The sequence below is a fragment of the Lepisma saccharinum genome, chromosome 26, assembly GCF_977018435.1.
Source record: "Lepisma saccharinum chromosome 26, izLepSacc3.1, whole genome shotgun sequence".
Taxonomy (NCBI): domain Eukaryota; kingdom Metazoa; phylum Arthropoda; class Insecta; order Zygentoma; family Lepismatidae; genus Lepisma; species Lepisma saccharinum.
In genome coordinates, this window is record NC_139254.1 from 20,555,149 (window position 1) to 20,577,260 (window position 22,112).

The 22,112-nt window shown below is 37.6% G+C and overlaps 1 protein-coding gene across 4 annotated transcripts in view; it reads left to right on the forward strand.

The window, feature by feature from the left end:
- The window catches only part of LOC145979339 (phospholipid-transporting ATPase ABCA3-like), a 193,487-nt gene that overhangs the window by 31,438 nt on the left and 139,937 nt on the right, over nt 1-22,112 (forward strand). For all 4 annotated transcript variants that reach the window (XR_014440776.1, XM_083112199.1, XM_083112200.1 and 1 more), the window contains exon 4: nt 19,452-19,546. Coding sequence is in view for 3 of the 4 variants with exons in the window: in XM_083112199.1 (XP_082968325.1) it covers nt 19,452-19,546 (95 nt within the window). In the remaining variant the exon portion in view is untranslated. The remainder of the gene's footprint in view (nt 1-19,451; nt 19,547-22,112) is intronic.

Here is a 22,112-nt window from a genome sequence, read left to right on the forward strand (position 1 = left end):
AAAATCCTTGCATAGTTCTTTCTGCAATACAATTAAATTATTTGCATTTATGAAGAATTTTCATTTTAATTTGTATGAATGTGGTATTTTCTTTTAGTAACGTGTTGATAATATCATTGCCTCTTGTAATCATTGTGCATGTAAGTTGTTTACAGTATAAAATACTTGATAATTACAGATCTAACTGCCATTGATATGCACCCACAGAAATTTTGGAAAGTTGGCGCCCTTGGTTCAGAGGAAAGTAAACTAATTTTGTGTTATGCTGACAAAGTGCAAACGTGAGTTTGTTTGTGTGCCACGTTTATTCAGTTGCTTTATGTACTTTTTTTTTTTTTTGGTTGCGTTATTTGAACTGTTGGTGATTTATTTTTGGTTTTTGAGTTTGAGAGTTTCTAATAGTATCTAATAGTATGTCAAACAGGATTGCGAAATATTTTTTTCCCTCATCCCTCATACCTATTGAAGATATTGCAATGAAACTTGGCGGACACATTACGTATTGACCATAGTATTTTTCAACAGTGATCAGAACGCTACATTTTAAAAGTAGCTTCACTACAGCTACAGCTACTCTTCCAAAATGTAGCTTCGCTACAGCTACAACTACATTTACCAAAAAGTAGCTTGCAACGCTACTCCTGTTCGTTACTCGCTACTTCGCTACTTTTTGCGCTACTTCTGCATAAAAAATGAAAACAACCATATGGGTATTAAAAAAATTTCCTACTACTGGTAAATAGATTCTGTTATTTATTATCATGATTCCAGTCCATTCGATAATTTTTATAGCAGTGTTACTTCAGTTACTTATTTTTACTATAGTTTTGAGAATACCATACCTATGCAAGTGGCATATCAATTCAAATTTGATATATGAATATTGCAATTAGGGTGTTACCCAAATTAATTATTACAACTATACACAAATAAAATTTGGTAGGATTACGTATTTATGTTCACATCAACATATTTTTCTTCAGAATAAATATTTCATTTTTTATAGACTGATATGAAGTCAGCATTTTGAATGAAAAGTACCTGGAGCCCTTTGACTACAAAAGGGCCCCAGGTTCGATACCCATTGGAGGCACATAGTAGTTAGGATCCAATCTCAATCGGCTTATCTATGCATAAAATTGATTCAAAACAAAAACTAGGAAAGACGCCAAGTTGGGAGGATGGGATCCTCCTGCTCTCCCATTCCCCACACTGCTCATCATTCTTCCTTGTCCTCACAATTAGCCGAAAGTGGCAGAAAGCGACTATAGATAAGAGAATAATTAAATAAACCATTCATCCTCATTGTCATGATTGAGAGAAGTGGAAGAATAGATGAGGAGGTAAACAGAAGAGGACAAATGGGTGGTGGACTATATCAAAGCATTCGAAGATAAATATGGAACAGGGACGTACCTATGAAATGCAAGAAGGTAATATAAAACACATACTATGTGCCGATAATTATGTATGGAGCAGAGACTTGGACAATAACAGAGAGAGACAAAAGAAAGATGCAGGCAGTGGAGATGAAATTTTTATGAAGTATATTTTGGAAGACTTGAAGGGATAGAATAAGGAATGAGGAGATCCGACAGACAGTGGGTGTGGTGAAGCTTCAGGACAGGATAGATCAGGCACAGACAAGATGGTTCGGACACATGAAGAGGATGGATGAAGAAAGAGCTTACAATGCACAAGGAGTGGGAATAAGGCCAAGGGGGAGACCAAGATGTCAGTGGAAAGTGCAGATAGCGGAGAGTGTTAGGAGAAGAGGACAAGATTGGAACACCTTGGTAAGAGAGAAGTGGTGAAAGACCAGGAAAAAATGGAGAGGCTTGACTTCTATGCCGATCCAGCCAGAGGCAGGAAACAGTGAGGGATGATGATGATGTCATGATTAGCAAAAGTTACAGAAAAGTGACACAAAAGTAGTAGAAATACATAAATTTGAAAACTATGTATATTAACTAAAGAAAATTGTCGTTTCTGCAGGAAAGTCAATAACCGTACATACTTTTTTGCAATATGATAAAATTATTGAGGAAACTGTCGTGTAAACCTGAGTGTTCTAAACATATTGTAATTTTAAAATTTGTGAACAAATACTATCGCGAAAATAATTGTAATTCCAGAAACTCTAGCTTTCTTGTAACAATAATTTCTTCCTGGTGAGATCCTATATACTGACGATGATCAATGCTGTTAATGTACTGAGCCATTTATTGCTGACACTATTCCCTTGTCAGTGCAGTGGAAAATTTATCGCTCATTTTTGCACTGCAAGCACAGCAATTAATGACATTTTGGTGTCTCTTACACCATGAATATCCACAGGATTTGTTCGGGGCTGACGCAAACGAGGCACTTTTTTCCAGCGGTGCAGCAAACGAGGCATGTTTCTCCCCAAAATTGTGATGCAGCTAAAAAAAAAACGTAGCTGTTAGCGGGAATATATTCATATACGTATGCCAGTTAGTTATCTGGATATCTGCATTATTCAGATACTAATTCAATAAATTACGCAGATATCTATAATCTGTATCTCCATGTAATAGACTGTCTTTATGAACCTCCTGCAAAATTAAGGGTTATTGTCGATTTTTTCTGACGCTATTGCCACATTCAAAATTCACCTCAAAATGCTGAGAAAAAATGTAGCTGTAGCGAAATTTTTGCTACAACTACAGGAATTTTGTAGCTTCGCTACCGCTACAACTACAATTTTCACAATTTAGCATTGCTACAGCTACAGCTACAAATTTTGTAGCTAGCTACAGTAGCGATGCTACAAGTAGCTCGCTACTTCTGACCACTGTTTTTCAAGGTTGATTATAATCGGGTACCTATATCCAGGGCTGGTCCAGAGGGCCCCAAATTTACCAAAAGGGATTTTTCAAAGGGAAATTTCCCGAATTATCCCCGATTAGTATCTAATAGTATTATCAAACAGGATTGTGAAATATTTTTTCCCTCATCCCTCATCATGCGCGCCGACTACGTGGGTGCTCTGGGGCTCGAGCACCCACAATATTTTTAGTTTCATAAAAACAAAATAAAATAAATATTTCTCACTTGCCATTATCAAAAAATAATAAGCAGTTAAAACATTGAGATGGAAGTTAAAATTTATAACCTCTAAAACTTAATTGTTTCAAGTGTGTTTGTGCAAAGGCAACCAAGCAACACATTCCCCCCTTCCTTGCATGTCTCTGGCCAAGTCAAAGGCAGTCCCCACAATAACAATGGAAGTATATTGTATTGTGAATAGAATCCCGTCTTTTCGGCTTGCTTTGATGTTTCCTTACAAGTGACACACTGCAATACGCCCACTCCATTCGTCAACAATTGTTTTAAAATAACTACTTGCTGATATTGAACACTAATAAAGAATAAACCGAAACACAAGGAAGCCGATTGTGACCGACTACCTCAATAGTTGATTTTTCTTCTTTTGTTTGTTTCAATCAGATAAGAGCGGCGTGGTTTACGATTTCAGTGAAGTTGTTTTCATGTAATCTGGATTGTTATAGTTTTGTTTGTTCTCTGAGAAACAATGGCTTGGAAGGACGCGAAAGCTTAGATTGTAGACTGGGAAGTTCTCATTTTCAGAAAAAAGGGGTGTTACCATATTAATAGTTAGTACAAAGAAGAGGGTCTACTCACCGGATGCGTGGAACGATAGCTCTTCACCGGGCAAAAATTTTCGCAATTTTCAAATGTGGCACGGGACGCGTGTGGAAAGCTGAAACACAATATTGAGTATTGCTTCTTTACATACTTTCGAATTCGAACAGTAGGTTTGCTAGTCGCTATGGATAAATTCGTCATATGTTTGTCGTCGTCATCACAGGTGGATATTACTGACACTGAACGTAGCGAAAAGCATGCTCAATCAAAAAATAAGGAACCCGAGAATGTGTCTTCTGCCAGTTCCTGCAGTACATTAGCAACAAGTGTCAAGAAATCGTCAGGCAGGTCATACCATGAAGGATGGAAAAAAACATTTCCTTGGATTTATTACGACAAAGAATTGCACAAAGTGTTCTGTAGTGTGTGTAAAAATGCTTTTGATTCTAGTATGGTGCTTCCGTCGGCAACTGCTACTTCTGCAGACAGGGATTCGTGTTCGAAATGGATTTTCCCAGTGGCAAAAGGAAATTGAACGTTTCAGGGTTCACGAGAAATGTACACATCATCGTTCGTCTTTGACTGCTCTGGCAACTACGAAACAAGGAACCAATGTGTCATCTCTTATCTCAACACATAAATTAGGAGATATGAAAAATGCACGCAAGGCCCTTTTAAAGATAATAATGTCCCTCCAATTTTTAAGTCGGCAAGGAATAGCAATTCGGGGTCACACCGATGAAGCATCAAATATTCATCAGTTGCTGCTGCTTAGAGCAGAAGATGCTCCTGAGTTGAAATCTTGGCTGCAGCGAACTACATATAAGTGGGTTTCTATCAGTGAAGGAACAAATATCGATATGCTTCAGATTTGTCGATGAAAATCTGCAAGTTGAAGAAGTGTTTATGGGCTTCTATGAAGTAGCTTCAACAAGTTCTAGGACATGGTTTGAAGTCGTCCAGGATGTCATAAGACGTTTATCTCTCGACATAAAATACTGTCGTGGTCAATGTTATGATGGCACGAGTAATGTCAGTGGACATTCAACAGGATTACAAAGTAGGATTACTCAGTTGGAGCCGAGAGCTATATTTGTTCATTGTTCGGCGCATAATTTGAATTTGGTAGTGCAAGATGCGATGCAAGGTATCAGTTATGTGCGAGACTTTCTGGTGATTCTTTGTGAATTAATATCATTTGTAAGACATTCGCCAAAGAGGCTAGCAGTGTTTCAATCGCTACAATAAGACAACGAAGATGGTGTTGTAAAAAACATTCCCAGACTGACTTTGCGACCATTCTGTCCCACAAGGTGGTGTGTGAGGGTAAAATTGCTACAATCGTTGGAAAGTAATGACGACGTTCTCTTGAAATTTTGGGAAGATTTGTCAGAAGAAAAAAGTGAAGTCGGTGGGAAGGCTAGTGGATATTTTTCAAACCTACATCAATTCAGATTTCTTATTTTCCTGAAAATGTTAATTTCAGTTTTCGGCAGAATTGAACAACTTCATTCTTCTTTTCAGAAGAAATCATTGTTCTACCGAGAAATCAAAACTTTGGTGGAAACTTTGACTGCAAGTTTAGCTTCACAAAGGGATATATTTTTTGAGTTGTGGAATGAAACCATGAGGAAAGCGGAGGAATTGAACATTGATGAACCAGTTTTGCCTAGAAAAAGGAAGATGCCAAAACGCTACGATGAATGTAGTGATCCTCATACGTATCAATTGATGTGGCTGTGGATTCGCTAAATCGTAGATTTCAAACAAAGGTTTTGGAACTTATTTCACAACTTGAAGCTTTTGCTATCGGTCAAATTGGTGCTGATCGAATTCTGCAGTTCTATGGGACAGACTTTGATAAAGACAAGCTAACATTGCACAGGGACATGTTTCTAGATGTGTGCAGAACGAAACAAAGAAAAAGTGGCCAACTTGTCAGACATTACAAATATTTTAAGTAGAGAAAACAGTGGTCCCATGCGTGAAATGCTCACAGATTTTGTGAAGTTTGTACGGGTGATTTTAACTATACCTGTTACTTCTTGTACCTCTGAGCGGTCATTTTCAGCACTTGGACGCTTGAAAAGGTTTTTGCGGTCAACAATGACCCAAAAAGGATTGAATGACTTGTAAATTTTGCATGTTATTAAAGAAATGACTAAAAATATTGACATTACCAAAATTGCGAACAAATTCATAAGTGCAAATGACGTAAGAAGGAATGTGTTTTATATTGAAAGTTAACATGTCATGATTATTATTATTATTATTTGGTACATAAAGTTAGTCATTTTGTAGTTTCTGTTCACAACAAAATCCTTGCATAGTTCTTTCTGCAATACAATTAAATTATTTGCATTTATGAAGATTTTTCATTTTAATTTGTATGAATGTGGTATTTTCTTTTAGTAACGTGTTGATAATATCATTGCCTCTTGTAATCATTGTGCATGTAAGTTGTTTACAGTATAAAATACTTGATAATTACAGATCTAACTGCCATTGATATGCACCCACAGAAATTTTGGAAAGTTGGCGCCCTTGGTTCAGAGGAAAGTAAACTAATTTTGTGTTATGCTGACAAAGTGCAAACGTGAGTTTGTTTGTGTGCCACGTTTATTCAGTTGCTTTATGTACTTTTTTTTTTTTTTTGGTTGCGTTATTTGAACTGTTGGTGATTTATTTTTGGTTTTTGAGTTTGAGAGTTTCTAATAGTATCTAATAGTATGTCAAACAGGATTGCGAAATATTTTTTTCCCTCATCCCTCATACCTATTGAAGATATTGCAATGAAACTTGGCGGACACATTACGTATTGACCATAGTATTTTTCAACAGTGATCAGAACGCTACATTTTAAAAGTAGCTTCACTACAGCTACAGCTACTCTTCCAAAATGTAGCTTCGCTACAGCTACAACTACATTTACCAAAAAGTAGCTTGCAACGCTACTCCTGTTCGTTACTCGCTACTTCGCTACTTTTTGCGCTACTTCTGCATAAAAAATGAAAACAACCATATGGGTATTAAAAAAATTTCCTACTACTGGTAAATAGATTCTGTTATTTATTATCATGATTCCAGTCCATTCGATAATTTTTATAGCAGTGTTACTTCAGTTACTTATTTTTACTATAGTTTTGAGAATACCATACCTATGCAAGTGGCATATCAATTCAAATTTGATATATGAATATTGCAATTAGGGTGTTACCCAAATTAATTATTACAACTATACACAAATAAAATTTGGTAGGATTACGTATTTATGTTCACATCAACATATTTTTCTTCAGAATAAATATTTCATTTTTTATAGACTGATATGAAGTCAGCATTTTGAATGAAAAGTACCTGGAGCCCTTTGACTACAAAAGGGCCCCAGGTTCGATACCCATTGGAGGCACATAGTAGTTAGGATCCAATCTCAATCGGCTTATCTATGCATAAAATTGATTCAAAACAAAAACTAGGAAAGACGCCAAGTTGGGAGGATGGGATCCTCCTGCTCTCCCATTCCCCACACTGCTCATCATTCTTCCTTGTCCTCACAATTAGCCGAAAGTGGCAGAAAGCGACTATAGATAAGAGAATAATTAAATAAACCATTCATCCTCATTGTCATGATTGAGAGAAGTGGAAGAATAGATGAGGAGGTAAACAGAAGAGGACAAATGGGTGGTGGACTATATCAAAGCATTCGAAGATAAATATGGAACAGGGACGTACCTATGAAATGCAAGAAGGTAATATAAAACACATACTATGTGCCGATAATTATGTATGGAGCAGAGACTTGGACAATAACAGAGAGAGACAAAAGAAAGATGCAGGCAGTGGAGATGAAATTTTTATGAAGTATATTTTGGAAGACTTGAAGGGATAGAATAAGGAATGAGGAGATCCGACAGACAGTGGGTGTGGTGAAGCTTCAGGACAGGATAGATCAGGCACAGACAAGATGGTTCGGACACATGAAGAGGATGGATGAAGAAAGAGCTTACAATGCACAAGGAGTGGGAATAAGGCCAAGGGGGAGACCAAGATGTCAGTGGAAAGTGCAGATAGCGGAGAGTGTTAGGAGAAGAGGACAAGATTGGAACACCTTGGTAAGAGAGAAGTGGTGAAAGACCAGGAAAAAATGGAGAGGCTTGACTTCTATGCCGATCCAGCCAGAGGCAGGAAACAGTGAGGGATGATGATGATGTCATGATTAGCAAAAGTTACAGAAAAGTGACACAAAAGTAGTAGAAATACATAAATTTGAAAACTATGTATATTAACTAAAGAAAATTGTCGTTTCTGCAGGAAAGTCAATAACCGTACATACTTTTTTGCAATATGATAAAATTATTGAGGAAACTGTCGTGTAAACCTGAGTGTTCTAAACATATTGTAATTTTAAAATTTGTGAACAAATACTATCGCGAAAATAATTGTAATTCCAGAAACTCTAGCTTTCTTGTAACAATAATTTCTTCCTGGTGAGATCCTATATACTGACGATGATCAATGCTGTTAATGTACTGAGCCATTTATTGCTGACACTATTCCCTTGTCAGTGCAGTGGAAAATTTATCGCTCATTTTTGCACTGCAAGCACAGCAATTAATGACATTTTGGTGTCTCTTACACCATGAATATCCACAGGATTTGTTCGGGGCTGACGCAAACGAGGCACTTTTTTCCAGCGGTGCAGCAAACGAGGCATGTTTCTCCCCAAAATTGTGATGCAGCTAAAAAAAAAACGTAGCTGTTAGCGGGAATATATTCATATACGTATGCCAGTTAGTTATCTGGATATCTGCATTATTCAGATACTAATTCAATAAATTACGCAGATATCTATAATCTGTATCTCCATGTAATAGACTGTCTTTATGAACCTCCTGCAAAATTAAGGGTTATTGTCGATTTTTTCTGACGCTATTGCCACATTCAAAATTCACCTCAAAATGCTGAGAAAAAATGTAGCTGTAGCGAAATTTTTGCTACAACTACAGGAATTTTGTAGCTTCGCTACCGCTACAACTACAATTTTCACAATTTAGCATGGCTACAGCTACAGCTACAAATTTTGTAGCTAGCTACAGTAGCGATGCTACAAGTAGCTCGCTACTTCTGACCACTGTTTTTCAAGGTTGATTATAATCGGGTACCTATATCCAGGGCTGGTCCAGAGGGCCCCAAATTTACCAAAAGGGATTTTTCAAAGGGAAATTTCCCGAATTATCCCCGATTAGTATCTAATAGTATTATCAAACAGGATTGTGAAATATTTTTTCCCTCATCCCTCATCATGCGCGCCGACTACGTGGGTGCTCTGGGGCTCGAGCACCCACAATATTTTTAGTTTCATAAAAACAAAATAAAATAAATATTTCTCACTTGCCATTATCAAAAAATAATAAGCAGTTAAAACATTGAGATGGAAGTTAAAATTTATAACCTCTAAAACTTAATTGTTTCAAGTGTGTTTGTGCAAAGGCAACCAAGCAACACATTCCCCCCTTCCTTGCTTGTCTCTGGCCAAGTCAAAGGCAGTCCCCACAATAACAATGGAAGTATATTGTATTGTGAATAGAATCCCGTCTTTTCGGCTTGCTTTGATGTTTCCTTACAAGTGACACACTGCAATACGCCCACTCCATTCGTCAACAATTGTTTTAAAATAACTACTTGCTGATATTGAACACTAATAAAGAATAAACCGAAACACAAGGAAGCCGATTGTGACCGACTACCTCAATAGTTGATTTTTCTTCTTTTGTTTGTTTCAATCAGATAAGAGCGGCGTGGTTTACGATTTCAGTGAAGTTGTTTTCATGTAATCTGGATTGTTATAGTTTTGTTTGTTCTCTGAGAAACAATGGCTTGGAAGGACGCGAAAGCTTAGATTGTAGACTGGGAAGTTCTCATTTTCAGAAAAAAGGGGTGTTACCATATTAATAGTTAGTACAAAGAAGAGGGTCTACTCACCGGATGCGTGGAACGAAAGCTCTTCACCGGGCAAAAATTTTCGCAATTTTCAAATGTGGCACGGGACGCGTGTGGAAAGCTGAAACACAATATTGAGTATTGCTTCTTTACATACTTTCGAATTCGAACAGTAGGTTTGCTAGTCGCTATGGATAAATTCGTCATACGTTTGTCGTCGTCATCACAGGTGGATATTACTGACACTGAACGTAGTGAAAAGCATGCTCAATCAAAAAATAAGGAACCCGAGAATGTGTCTTCTGCCAGTTCCTGTAGTACATTAGCAACAAGTGTCAAGAAATCATCAGGCAGGTCATACCATGAAAGATGGAAAAAAACATTTCCTTGGATTTATTACGACAAAGAATTGGACAAAGTGTTCTGTAGTGTGTGTGTAAAAACGCTTTTGATTCTAGTATAGTGCTTCCGTCGGCAACTGCTACTTCTGCAGACAGGGATTCGTGTAATGCATTTGTTCGAAAAGGATTTTCCCAGTAACAAAAGGCAATTGAACGTTTCAGGGTTCACGAAAAATGTACACTTCATCGTTCGTACGTGACTGCTGTGGCAACTACGAAACAAGGAACGAATGTGTCATCTCTTACCTTAACACATAAATTAGGAGATATGAAAAATGCACGCAAGGCGATTTTAAAGATAATAACGTCCCTCCAATTTTTAAGTCAGCAAGGAATAGCAATTCGGGGTCACACCGATGAAGCATCAAATATTCATCAGTTGCTGCTGCTTAGAATAGAAGATGCTCCTGAGTTGAAATCTTTTCTGCAGCGAACTACATATAAGTGGGTTTCTCACGATATATTGAATGAAATTGTCTCTTTATTATCCAGCGATGTACAGCAAAATATTGTGAAATCTATTAAGGCGGCACAATATTTTTCTCTCATTGTAGATGAGACTTGCGACATATCAGTGAAAGAAGAAATATCCATATGCTTCAGATTTGTCGATGAAAATCTGCAAGTTGAAGAAGTGTTTATGGGCTTCTATGAAGTAGCTTCAACAAGTTCTAGGACATTGTTTGAAGTCGTCCAGGATGTCATAAGACGTTTATCTCTCGACATAAAATACTGTCGTGGTCAATGTTATGATGGCGGGAGTAATGTCAGTGGACATTTAGCAGGATTACAAAGTAGGATTACTCAGTTGGAGCCGAGAGCTATATTTGTTCATTGTTCGGCGCATAATTTGAATTTGGTAGTGCAAGATGCGATGCAAGGTATCAGTTATGTGCGAGACTTTCTGGTGATTCTTTGTGAATTAATATCATTTGTAAGACATACGCCAAAGAGGCTAGCAGTGTTTCAATCGCTACAATAAGACAACGAAGATGGTGTTGTAAAAAATATTCCCAGACTGACTTTGCGACCATTCTGTCCCACAAGGTGGTGTGTGAGGGTAAAATTGCTACAATCGTTGGAAAGTAATGACGACGTTCTCTTGAAATTTTGGGAAGATTTGTCAGAAGAAAAAAGTGAAGTCGGTGGGAAGGCTAGTGGATATTTTTCAAACCTACATCAATTCAGATTTCTTATTTTCCTGAAAATGTTAATTTCAGTTTTCGGCAGGATTGAACAACTTCATTCTTCTTTTCAGAAGAAATCATTGTCCTACCGAGAAATCAAAACTTTGGTGGAAACTTTGACTGCAAGTTTAGCTTCACAAAGGGATATATTTTTTGAGTTGTGGAATGAAACCATGAGGAAAGCGGAGGAATTGAACATTGATGAACCAGTTTTGCCTAGAAAAAGGAAGATGCCAAAATGCTACGATGAAGGTAGTGATCCTCATACGTATCAAACGCCGGAGGAAATGTACAGACAAATATTTTTTGAAATAATTGATGTGGCTGTGGATTCGCTAAATCGTAGATTTCAAACAAAGGTTTTAGAACTTATTTCACAACTTGAAGCTTTTGCTATCGGTCAAATTGGTGCTGATCGAATTCTGCAGTTCTATGGGACAGACTTTGATAAAGACAAGCTAACATTGCACAGGGACATGTTTCTAGATGTGTGCAGAACGAAACAAAGAAAAAGTGGCCAACTTGTCAGACATTACAAATATTTTAAGTAGAGAAAACAGTGGTCCCATGCGTGAAATGCTCACAGATTTTGTGAAGTTTGTACGGGTGATTTTAACTATACCTGTTACTTCTTGTACCTCTGAGCGGTCATTTTCAGCACTTGGATGCTTGAAAAGGTTTTTGCGGTCAACAATGACCCAAAAAAGATTGAATGACTTGGCAATTTTGCATGTTATTAAAGAAATGACTAAAAATATTGACATTACCAAAATTGCGAACAAATTCATAAGTGCAAATGACGTAAGAAGGAATGTGTTTTATATTGAAAGTTAACATGTCATGATTATTATTATTATTATTATTTGGTACATAAAGTTAGTCATTTTGTAGTTTCTGTTCACAACAAAATCCTTGCATAGTTCTTTCTGCAATACAATTAAATTATTTGCATTTATGAAGATTTTTCATTTTAATTTGTATGAATGTGGTATTTTCTTTTAGTAACGTGTTGATAATATCATTGCCTCTTGTAATCATTGTGCATGTAAGTTGTTTACAGTATAAAATACTTGATAATTACAGATCTAACTGCCATTGATATGCACCCACAGAAATTTTGGAAAGTTGGCGCCCTTGGTTCAGAGGAAAGTAAACTAATTTTGTGTTATGCTGACAAAGTGCAAACGTGAGTTTGTTTGTGTGCCACGTTTATTCAGTTGCTTTATGTACTTTTTTTTTTTTTGGTTGCGTTATTTGAACTGTGGGTGATTTATTTTTGGTTTTTGAGTTTGAGAGTTTCTAATAGTATCTAATAGTATGTCAAACAGGATTGCGAAATATTTTTTTCCCTCATCCCTCATACCTATTGAAGATATTGCAATGAAACTTGGCGGACACATTACGTATTGACCATAGTATTTTTCAACAGTGATCAGAACGCTACATTTTAAAAGTAGCTTCACTACAGCTACAGCTACTCTTCCAAAATGTAGCTTCGTTACAGCTACAACTACATTTACCAAAAAGTAGCTTGCAACGCTACTCCTGTTCGTTACTCGCTACTTCGCTACTTTTTGCGCTACTTCTGCATAAAAAATGAAAACAACCATATGGGTATTAAAAAAATTTCCTACTACTGGTAAATAGATTCTGTTATTTATTATCATGATTCCAGTCCATTCGATAATTTTTATAGCAGTGTTACTTCAGTTACTTATTTTTACTATAGTTTTGAGAATACCATACCTATGCAAGTGGCATATCAATTCAAATTTGATATATGAATATTGCAATTAGGGTGTTACCCAAATTAATTATTACAACTATACACAAATAAAATTTGGTAGGATTACGTATTTATGTTCACATCAACATATTTTTCTTCAGAATAAATATTTCATTTTTTATAGACTGATATGAAGTCAGCATTTTGAATGAAAAGTACCTGGAGCCCTTTGACTACAAAAGGGCCCCAGGTTCGATACCCATTGGAGGCACATAGTAGTTAGGATCCAATCTCAATCGGCTTATCTATGCATAAAATTGATTCAAAACAAAAACTAGGAAAGACGCCAAGTTGGGAGGATGGGATCCTCCTGCTCTCCCATTCCCCACACTGCTCATCATTCTTCCTTGTCCTCACAATTAGCCGAAAGTGGCAGAAAGCGACTATAGATAAGAGAATAATTAAATAAACCATTCATCCTCATTGTCATGATTGAGAGAAGTGGAAGAATAGATGAGGAGGTAAACAGAAGAGGACAAATGGGTGGTGGACTATATCAAAGCATTCGAAGATAAATATGGAACAGGGACGTACCTATGAAATGCAAGAAGGTAATATAAAACACATACTATGTGCCGATAATTATGTATGGAGCAGAGACTTGGACAATAACAGAGAGAGACAAAAGAAAGATGCAGGCAGTGGAGATGAAATTTTTATGAAGTATATTTTGGAAGACTTGAAGGGATAGAATAAGGAATGAGGAGATCCGACAGACAGTGGGTGTGGTGAAGCTTCAGGACAGGATAGATCAGGCACAGACAAGATGGTTCGGACACATGAAGAGGATGGATGAAGAAAGAGCTTACAATGCACAAGGAGTGGGAATAAGGCCAAGGGGGAGACCAAGATGTCAGTGGAAAGTGCAGATAGCGGAGAGTGTTAGGAGAAGAGGACAAGATTGGAACACCTTGGTAAGAGAGAAGTGGTGAAAGACCAGGAAAAAATGGAGAGGCTTGACTTCTATGCCGATCCAGCCAGAGGCAGGAAACAGTGAGGGATGATGATGATGTCATGATTAGCAAAAGTTACAGAAAAGTGACACAAAAGTAGTAGAAATACATAAATTTGAAAACTATGTATATTAACTAAAGAAAATTGTCGTTTCTGCAGGAAAGTCAATAACCGTACATACTTTTTTGCAATATGATAAAATTATTGAGGAAACTGTCGTGTAAACCTGAGTGTTCTAAACATATTGTAATTTTAAAATTTGTGAACAAATACTATCGCGAAAATAATTGTAATTCCAGAAACTCTAGCTTTCTTGTAACAATAATTTCTTCCTGGTGAGATCCTATATACTGACGATGATCAATGCTGTTAATGTACTGAGCCATTTATTGCTGACACTATTCCCTTGTCAGTGCAGTGGAAAATTTATCGCTCATTTTTGCACTGCAAGCACAGCAATTAATGACATTTTGGTGTCTCTTACACCATGAATATCCACAGGATTTGTTCGGGGCTGACGCAAACGAGGCACTTTTTTCCAGCGGTGCAGCAAACGAGGCATGTTTCTCCCCAAAATTGTGATGCAGCTAAAAAAAAAACGTAGCTGTTAGCGGGAATATATTCATATACGTATGCCAGTTAGTTATCTGGATATCTGCATTATTCAGATTCTAATTCAATAAATTACGCAGATATCTATAATCTGTATCTCCATGTAATAGACTGTCTTTATGAACCTCCTGCAAAATTAAGGGTTATTGTCGATTTTTTCTGACGCTATTGCCACATTCAAAATTCACCTCAAAATGCTGAGAAAAAATGTAGCTGTAGCGAAATTTTTGCTACAACTACAGGAATTTTGTAGCTTCGCTACCGCTACAACTACAATTTTCACAATTTAGCATCGCTACAGCTACAGCTACAAATTTTGTAGCTAGCTACAGTAGCGATGCTACAAGTAGCTCGCTACTTCTGACCACTGTTTTTCAAGGTAGATTATAATCGGGTACCTATATCCAGAGCTGGTCCAGAGGGCCCCAAATGTACCAAAAGGGATTTTTCAGAGGGAAATTTCCCGAATTATCCCTGATTAGTATCTAATAGTATTATCAAACAGGATTGTGAAATATTTTTTCCCTCATCCCTCATCATGCGCGCCGACTACGTGGGTGCTCTGGGGCTCGAGCACCCACAATATTTTTAGTTTCATAAAAACAAAATAAAATAAATATTTCTCACTTGCCATTATCAAAAAATAATAAGCAGTTAAAACATTGAGATGGAAGTTAAAATTTCTAACCTCTAAAACTTAATTGTTTCAAGTGTGTTTGTGCAAAGGCAACCAAGCAACACATTCCCCCCTTCCTTGCTTGTCTCTGGCCAAGTCAAAGGCAGTCCCCACAATAACAATGGAAGTATATTGTATTGTGAATAGAATCCCGTCTTTTCGGCTTGCTTTGATGTTTCCTTACAAGTGACACACTGCAATACGCCCAATCCATTCGTCAACAATTGTTTTAAAATAACTACTTGCTGATATTGAACACTAATAAAGAATAAACCGAAACACAAGGAAGCCGATTGTGACCGACTACCTCAATAGTTGATTTTTCTTCTTTTGTTTGTTTCAATCAGATAAGAGCGGCGTGGTTTACGATTTCAGTGAAGTTGTTTTCATGTAATCTGGATTGTTATAGTTTTGTTTGTTCTCTGAGAAACAACGGCTTGGAAGGACGCGAAAGCTTAGATTGTAGACTGGGAAGTTCTCATTTTCAGAAAAAAGGGGTGTTACCATATTAATAGTTAGTACAAAGAAGAGGGTCTACTCACTGGATGCGTGGAACGAAAGCTCTTCGCCGGGCAAAAATTTTCGCAATTTTCAAATGTGGCACGGGACGCGTGTGGAAAGCTGAAACACAATATTGAGTATTGCTTCTTTACATACTTTCGAATTCGAACAGTAGGTTTGCTAGTCGCTATGGATAAATTCGTCATACGTTTGTCGTCGTCATCACAGGTGGATATTACTGACACTGAACGTAGTGAAAAGCATGCTCAATCAAAAAATAAGGAACCCGAGAATGTGTCTTCTGCCAGTTCCTGTAGTACATTAGCAACAAGTGTCAAGAAATCATCAGGCAGGTCATACCATGAAGGATGGAAAAAAACATTTCCTTGGATTTATTACGACAAAGAATTGGACAAAGTGTTCTGTAGTGTGTGTGTAAAAACGCTTTTGATTCTAGTATAGTGCTTCTGTCGGCAACTGCTACTTCTGCAGACAGGGATTCGTGTAATGCATTTGTTCGAAAAGGATTTTCCCAGTAGCAAAAGGCAATTGAACGTTTCAGTGTTCACGAAAAATGTACACTTCATCGTTCGTACGTGACTGCTGTGGCAACTACGAAACAAGGAACGAATGTGTCATCTCTTACCTTAACACATAAATTAGGAGATATGAAAAATGCACACAAGGCGATTTTAAAGATAATAACGTCTCTCCAATTTTTAAGTCAGCAAGGAATAGCAATTCGGGGTCACACCGATGAAGCATCAAATATTCATCAGTTGCTGCTGCTTAGAATAGAAGATGCTCCTGAGTTGAAATCTTTTCTGCAGCGAACTACATATAAGTGGGTTTCTCACGATATATTGAATGAAATTGTCTCTTTATTATCCAGCGATGTACAGCAAAATATTGTGAAATCTATTAAGGCGGCACAATATTTGTCTCTCATTGTAGATGAGACTTGCGACATATCAGTGAAAGAACAAATATCCATATGCTTCAGATTTGTCGATGAAAATCTGCAAGTTGGAGAAGTGTTTATGGTCTTCTATGAAGTAGCTTCAACAAGTTCTAGGTCATTGTTTAAAGTCATCCAGGATGTCATAAGACGTTTATCTCTCGACATAAAATACTGTCGTGGTCAATGTTATGATGGCGCGAGTAATGTCAGTGGACATTTAGCAGGATTACAAAGTAGGATTACTCAGTTGGAGCCGAGAGCTATATTTGTTCATTGTTCAGTGCATAATTTGAATTTGGTAGTGCAAGATGCGATGCAAGGTATCAGTTATGTGCGAGACTTTCTGGTGATTCTTTGTGAATTGATATCATTTGTAAAACATACGCCAAAGAGGCTAGCAGTGTTTCAATCGCTACAATAAGACAACGAAGATGGTGTTGTAAAAAACATTCCCAGACTGACTTTGCGACCATTCTGTCCCACAAGGTGGTGTGTGAGGGTAAAATTGCTACAATCGTTGGAAAGTAATGATGACGTTCTCTTGAAATTTTGGGAAGATTTGTCAGAAGAAAAAAGTGAAGTCGGTGGGAAGGCTAGTGGATATTTTTCAAACCTACATCAATTCAGATTTCTTATTTTCCTGAAAATGTTAATTTCAGTTTTCGGCAGGATTGAACAACTTCATTCTTCTTTTCAGAAGAAATCATTGTCCTACCGAGAAATCAAAACTTTGGTGGAAACTTTGACTGCAAGTTTAGCTTCACAAAGGGATATATTTTTTGAGTTGTGGAATGAAACCATGAGGAAAGCGGAGGAATTGAACATTGATGAACCAGTTTTGCCTAGAAAAAGGAAGATGCCAAAATGCTACGATGAAGGTAGTGATCCTCATACGTATCAAACGCCGGAGGAAATGTACAGACAAATATTTTTTGAAATAATTGATGTGGCTGTGGATTCGCTAAATCGTAGATTTCAAACAAAGGTTTTGGAACTTATTTCACAACTTGAAGCTTTTGCTATCGGTCAAATTGGTGCTGATCGAATTCTGCAGTTCTATGGGACAGACTTTGATAAAGACAAGCTAACATTGCACAGGGACATGTTTCTAGATGTTTGCAGAACGAAACAAAGAAAAAGTGGCCAACTTGTCAGACATTACAAATATTTTAAGTAGAGAAAACAGTGGTCCCATGCGTGAAATGCTCACAGATTTTGTGAAGTTTGTACGGGTGATTTTAACTATACCTGTTACTTCTTGTACCTCTGAGCGGTCATTTTCAGCACTTGGATGCTTGAAAAGGTTTTTGCGGTCAACAATGACCCAAAAAAGATTGAATGACTTGGCAATTTTGCATGTTATTAAAGAAATGACTAAAAATATTGACATTACCAAAATTGCGAACAAATTCATAAGTGCAAATGACGTAAGAAGGAATGTGTTTTATATTGAAAGTTAACATGTCATGATTATTATTATTATTATTTGGTACATAAAGTTAGTCATTTTGTAGTTTCTGTTCACAACAAAATCCTTGCATAGTTCTTTCTGCAATACAATTAAAATTATTTGCATTTATGAAGAATTTTTCATTTTAATTTGTATGAATGTGATATTTTCTTTTAGTAACGTGTTGATAATATCATTGCCTATTGCAATCAATGTGCATGTAAGTTGTTTAAAGTATACAATACTTGATACTTACAGATCTAACCGCCATTGATATGCACCCACAGAAATTTTGGAAAGTCGGCGCCCTTGTCCCTCATACCTATTGAAGATATTGCAATGAAACTTGGCGGACATATTAGATATAGACCATAGTATTTTTCAAGGTAGATTATAATCAGGTACCTATATCCAGAGCCGGTCCAGAGGGCCCCAAAGTTACCAGAAGGGATTTTTCGTCGGGAAATTTCCCAAATTATCCCCGATTTCCCTTTCCTCATACATGATGTACACATGTAGATGGTACCATTTGAAAGCCTGTTCTATTCTGAAGAGAAAGACGTATGAACCTGAGTTGTCTGTCTGACCTTCCAGTCTGTCACAAGAAAGGATGAACAAATCTTTTAAAAAAACAAATGGAGACAGATGACTTGCTGCTCTTGACCATGCTTCTAGCCACTCAAAAACAAAGATATCAGGGAAAAAAATCAATCCATACCAGTGCTGGTACATCAGTATCGCCTCAGCCCTAGTTGCAACATGTAAAGTAATGCTCAATGTCTGGCATAACACTCAGCGAAAAATATGGACATGTCCTGCAGTAATGTGGATTGTTGAATTTCTTTGTGACGGAACATAAAAGGCACAGCCTACTCCATCAGTAGATTTGAGCCATCAGTGTATATAAAAGTCAACTTGGGACACAATTCTTTCTCATTTTCATGTCTGCCATGGCCATCATATTATATGTCTAGTTATAACAATAGGATAAATTTTACAACAACAACAAAAAAATGTTTATATATAATTCTTGCCAATTGTGTTATTTTATTGGTGTTTAACAGATGAATTAACTGAAATATGAACAACCATTTTTTTGACTAGTGAAATAGGTGAGACAAGTGTATAAAGTTTGAAGAGGATTACATCAAGAAATATGATTTCAGCTCCAAGTCACGAGTTTTAGTCTTACATATAAAAGCCCCATTTTCACTTGAATGCACATTATTTGATGAATCTTTAAATGTTTTCACTTCTAAAGAAAGTCTTCCTTGAGTACAAATTTCAGTATTTTCTTGTAATTAAAAATAGTGCGAGAGTTGAAATGAATTTATATTTTGGTTTTACTTCCAGATTTATACGTGGAGAGTGGATTCATTGTTCTTCAGTGGATATTAGATGCAACATTTATAGAGATTGCAAGTAATCATTCAGAGATACGTGTTATTGTAAGTACAGCAAAAATGTACCTTGAAAATTCATTTTCATGTTATTCTTCACAATATTTCATTAGGTTAATAATCTGTGATCAAGTAATCTGATGTGACATCTACAGCTGATTTAATCTACTTTTTCTTACTAAACTGCTCGCCATTAAAAATGCAAAACCCAGAAGGAGTAATCGGAATCGGACGAAATGTGCACAGTGTGTAGAGGACAGGTGCAGAAGGAAATGATTAGGTGTTCAAGGCTGTCATGCGTCATGTGCGCCTGCCACGCCATCTGGTAAGTGGTACCTGTAGCAGGTCAGATAGGTGCAGAAGAGCAGTGAAAGTGCATGGTCGTGAGTGTAGTGTGTTAAAATCGGTCAGCAATGCCACGTCGTCGAATACGGCAGCGATTCCAGCAGGTTTCCCAGTTCGATCGCGGCCGAATTGTTGCATACCGTGAATGCGGATTATCCTACCGTGAGATCGGTGCCCGTGTGGGACGGAATACATCCACAGTGATCCGTGTATGGAACCAGTGGGTTCACGAAGGCACTGTAGAGCGACGTAGAGGTTCACAATGTCTGCGTCGGATGACGGAACAAGAGGACAGACGTCTGATATGCATGGCCCTTACAGACAGAACGGCCACGTCAACGAGGATTGCGCATGAAGTACGGGATGTTTTACAACGTCCAGTGTCCCCACGAACCGTGCTTCGTCGTTTGGCGAACCGGGGAATTTTTTCCCGGCGCCCACTGTTGCGGATTCTTCTGACGCTAGAGCATAGGCGTTTGCATCTGAGATGGTGTCAAGACTGTCGTGCATGGATGGTGGAGTGGAAAGCTGTAGTGTTCTCTGATGAATCCCGCTTCTGTATACAACATCATGATGGACGTACACGCGTGTGGTGGCACCGTGGCACTAGGCTTCATGACGCCTGCATCATGCATCATCACACAGGGCCTTCATTGGGTATCATGGTATGGGGTGCCATCGCCATAGGTGTTCGTTCGCGTCTCGTACGCATTCAAGGGACATTGAACAGCCAACGGTACATCATACAGGTTCTCACCCCTGTTGCTGTCCCATTAATCCATGCACTGCATAATGCCGCTTTTCAACAGGATAACGTGCGCCCCCATGTTGCAAGGAATGTCCTCGCATTTATGGAAGCTAACCACGTGCCCCTGCTTCCTTGGCCAGCACGTTCACTGGATATGTCGCCAATTGAACATGTCTGGTCCATGGTGGGTCGCCGGCTGGCCCAACTCAGGTTTCCGGCACGTAATGTTGAAGACCTCTGGCACCGTGTGGAAGCCGCTTGGACCGCCATACCGCAAGCAGACATCGATAGACTCATTCTGTCCATGCCTCGCCGTATTGCAGCAGTTATTGCCGCCCGTGGAGGCTGTACACGCTACTAGCTCCTTGGGGTTATGCAACCATGTTCTACATGTCACATGTCACACCACCGAGCTCTAACTGTAATCATTTTCTTATCTTATTATGAACTACATATTTGCCAAGTTTCGTGTTTCTATCTCATTTCCTTCTGGGTGTTGCAATTTTAATGGCGAGCAGTGTAGTTTTGGTGGAGGAAAAATGTATTGCTCTCTTGAGCTATTACAAATCCTGTGTCTAAGTTTTTCTAAGACCTCCTCGTAATTGAAATTAGATGGCACTAGTGCTCATAAGTTTCTAGGTAACTAGTTGCTAGAGCCACATACTGTATTTGCATGTGTGTAATGTGCATGCATGTATAGAACGCACCCAGGATTTTGATGGGGAAAATTGACACACAATTATATTTAATGCACAGTGCAATTCAGGTTCAAGAAATGGCTTTCTTAGTTGTAGGTTGAAAAGATTGTTGTAAAGCTGTTGCTATGCCGATCAAGAGCAAATGACACTTATTCAATGAGTCACCAACCCACGTCACCACCACCCTCTCTCTCCATTGTGTTCAGCATCCCAAAGCTTGCACTTCCGTAACCACCTTTTTTTCTGTAGTAGAAGAAAGCAAGATCAAAATTATGTTGTGGATTTGCAGTGCTCAGGAAGTTATTTTCTATTATTTCTATCCCGACAAATATCTCTGATACTCATCATGTGTAACTGGAAATGCATGCTCAAATTCTCTAGAACAACATGATGTTGCAAATTCGTTATGAAGTAAAAAATCAGGCGAAATGGCCATTGCAATTGTATAGTGTTTTTTTTTTAAAAAAATATTATTACTAAAGAAATCCAACCTGCTAATTTGCACTTGCACCTGTTGATATATATGTGTTATATGCAGTGACATAGTGAAAACATGTGTGGTTTTAATGTTGGCTGTCTGAATTATTCTGTGCATAATACGCACCACAGTTTTTGGGGGTAACCATTTTGGGAAAAAAGTGCACATTATATATGAGTAAACACAGTATTTATGGTAAATAAAAGGATCAACATTTTTGTACAAAAACTGGCTACATTTCAGGATCAAAAGTGGTATATAAAATTGCGTTTTATTGTTAAAATTGTGAATTGAATCTAAAATTTGATTTAAAAATTATACTTATTATGCAAAATAAACATTTCC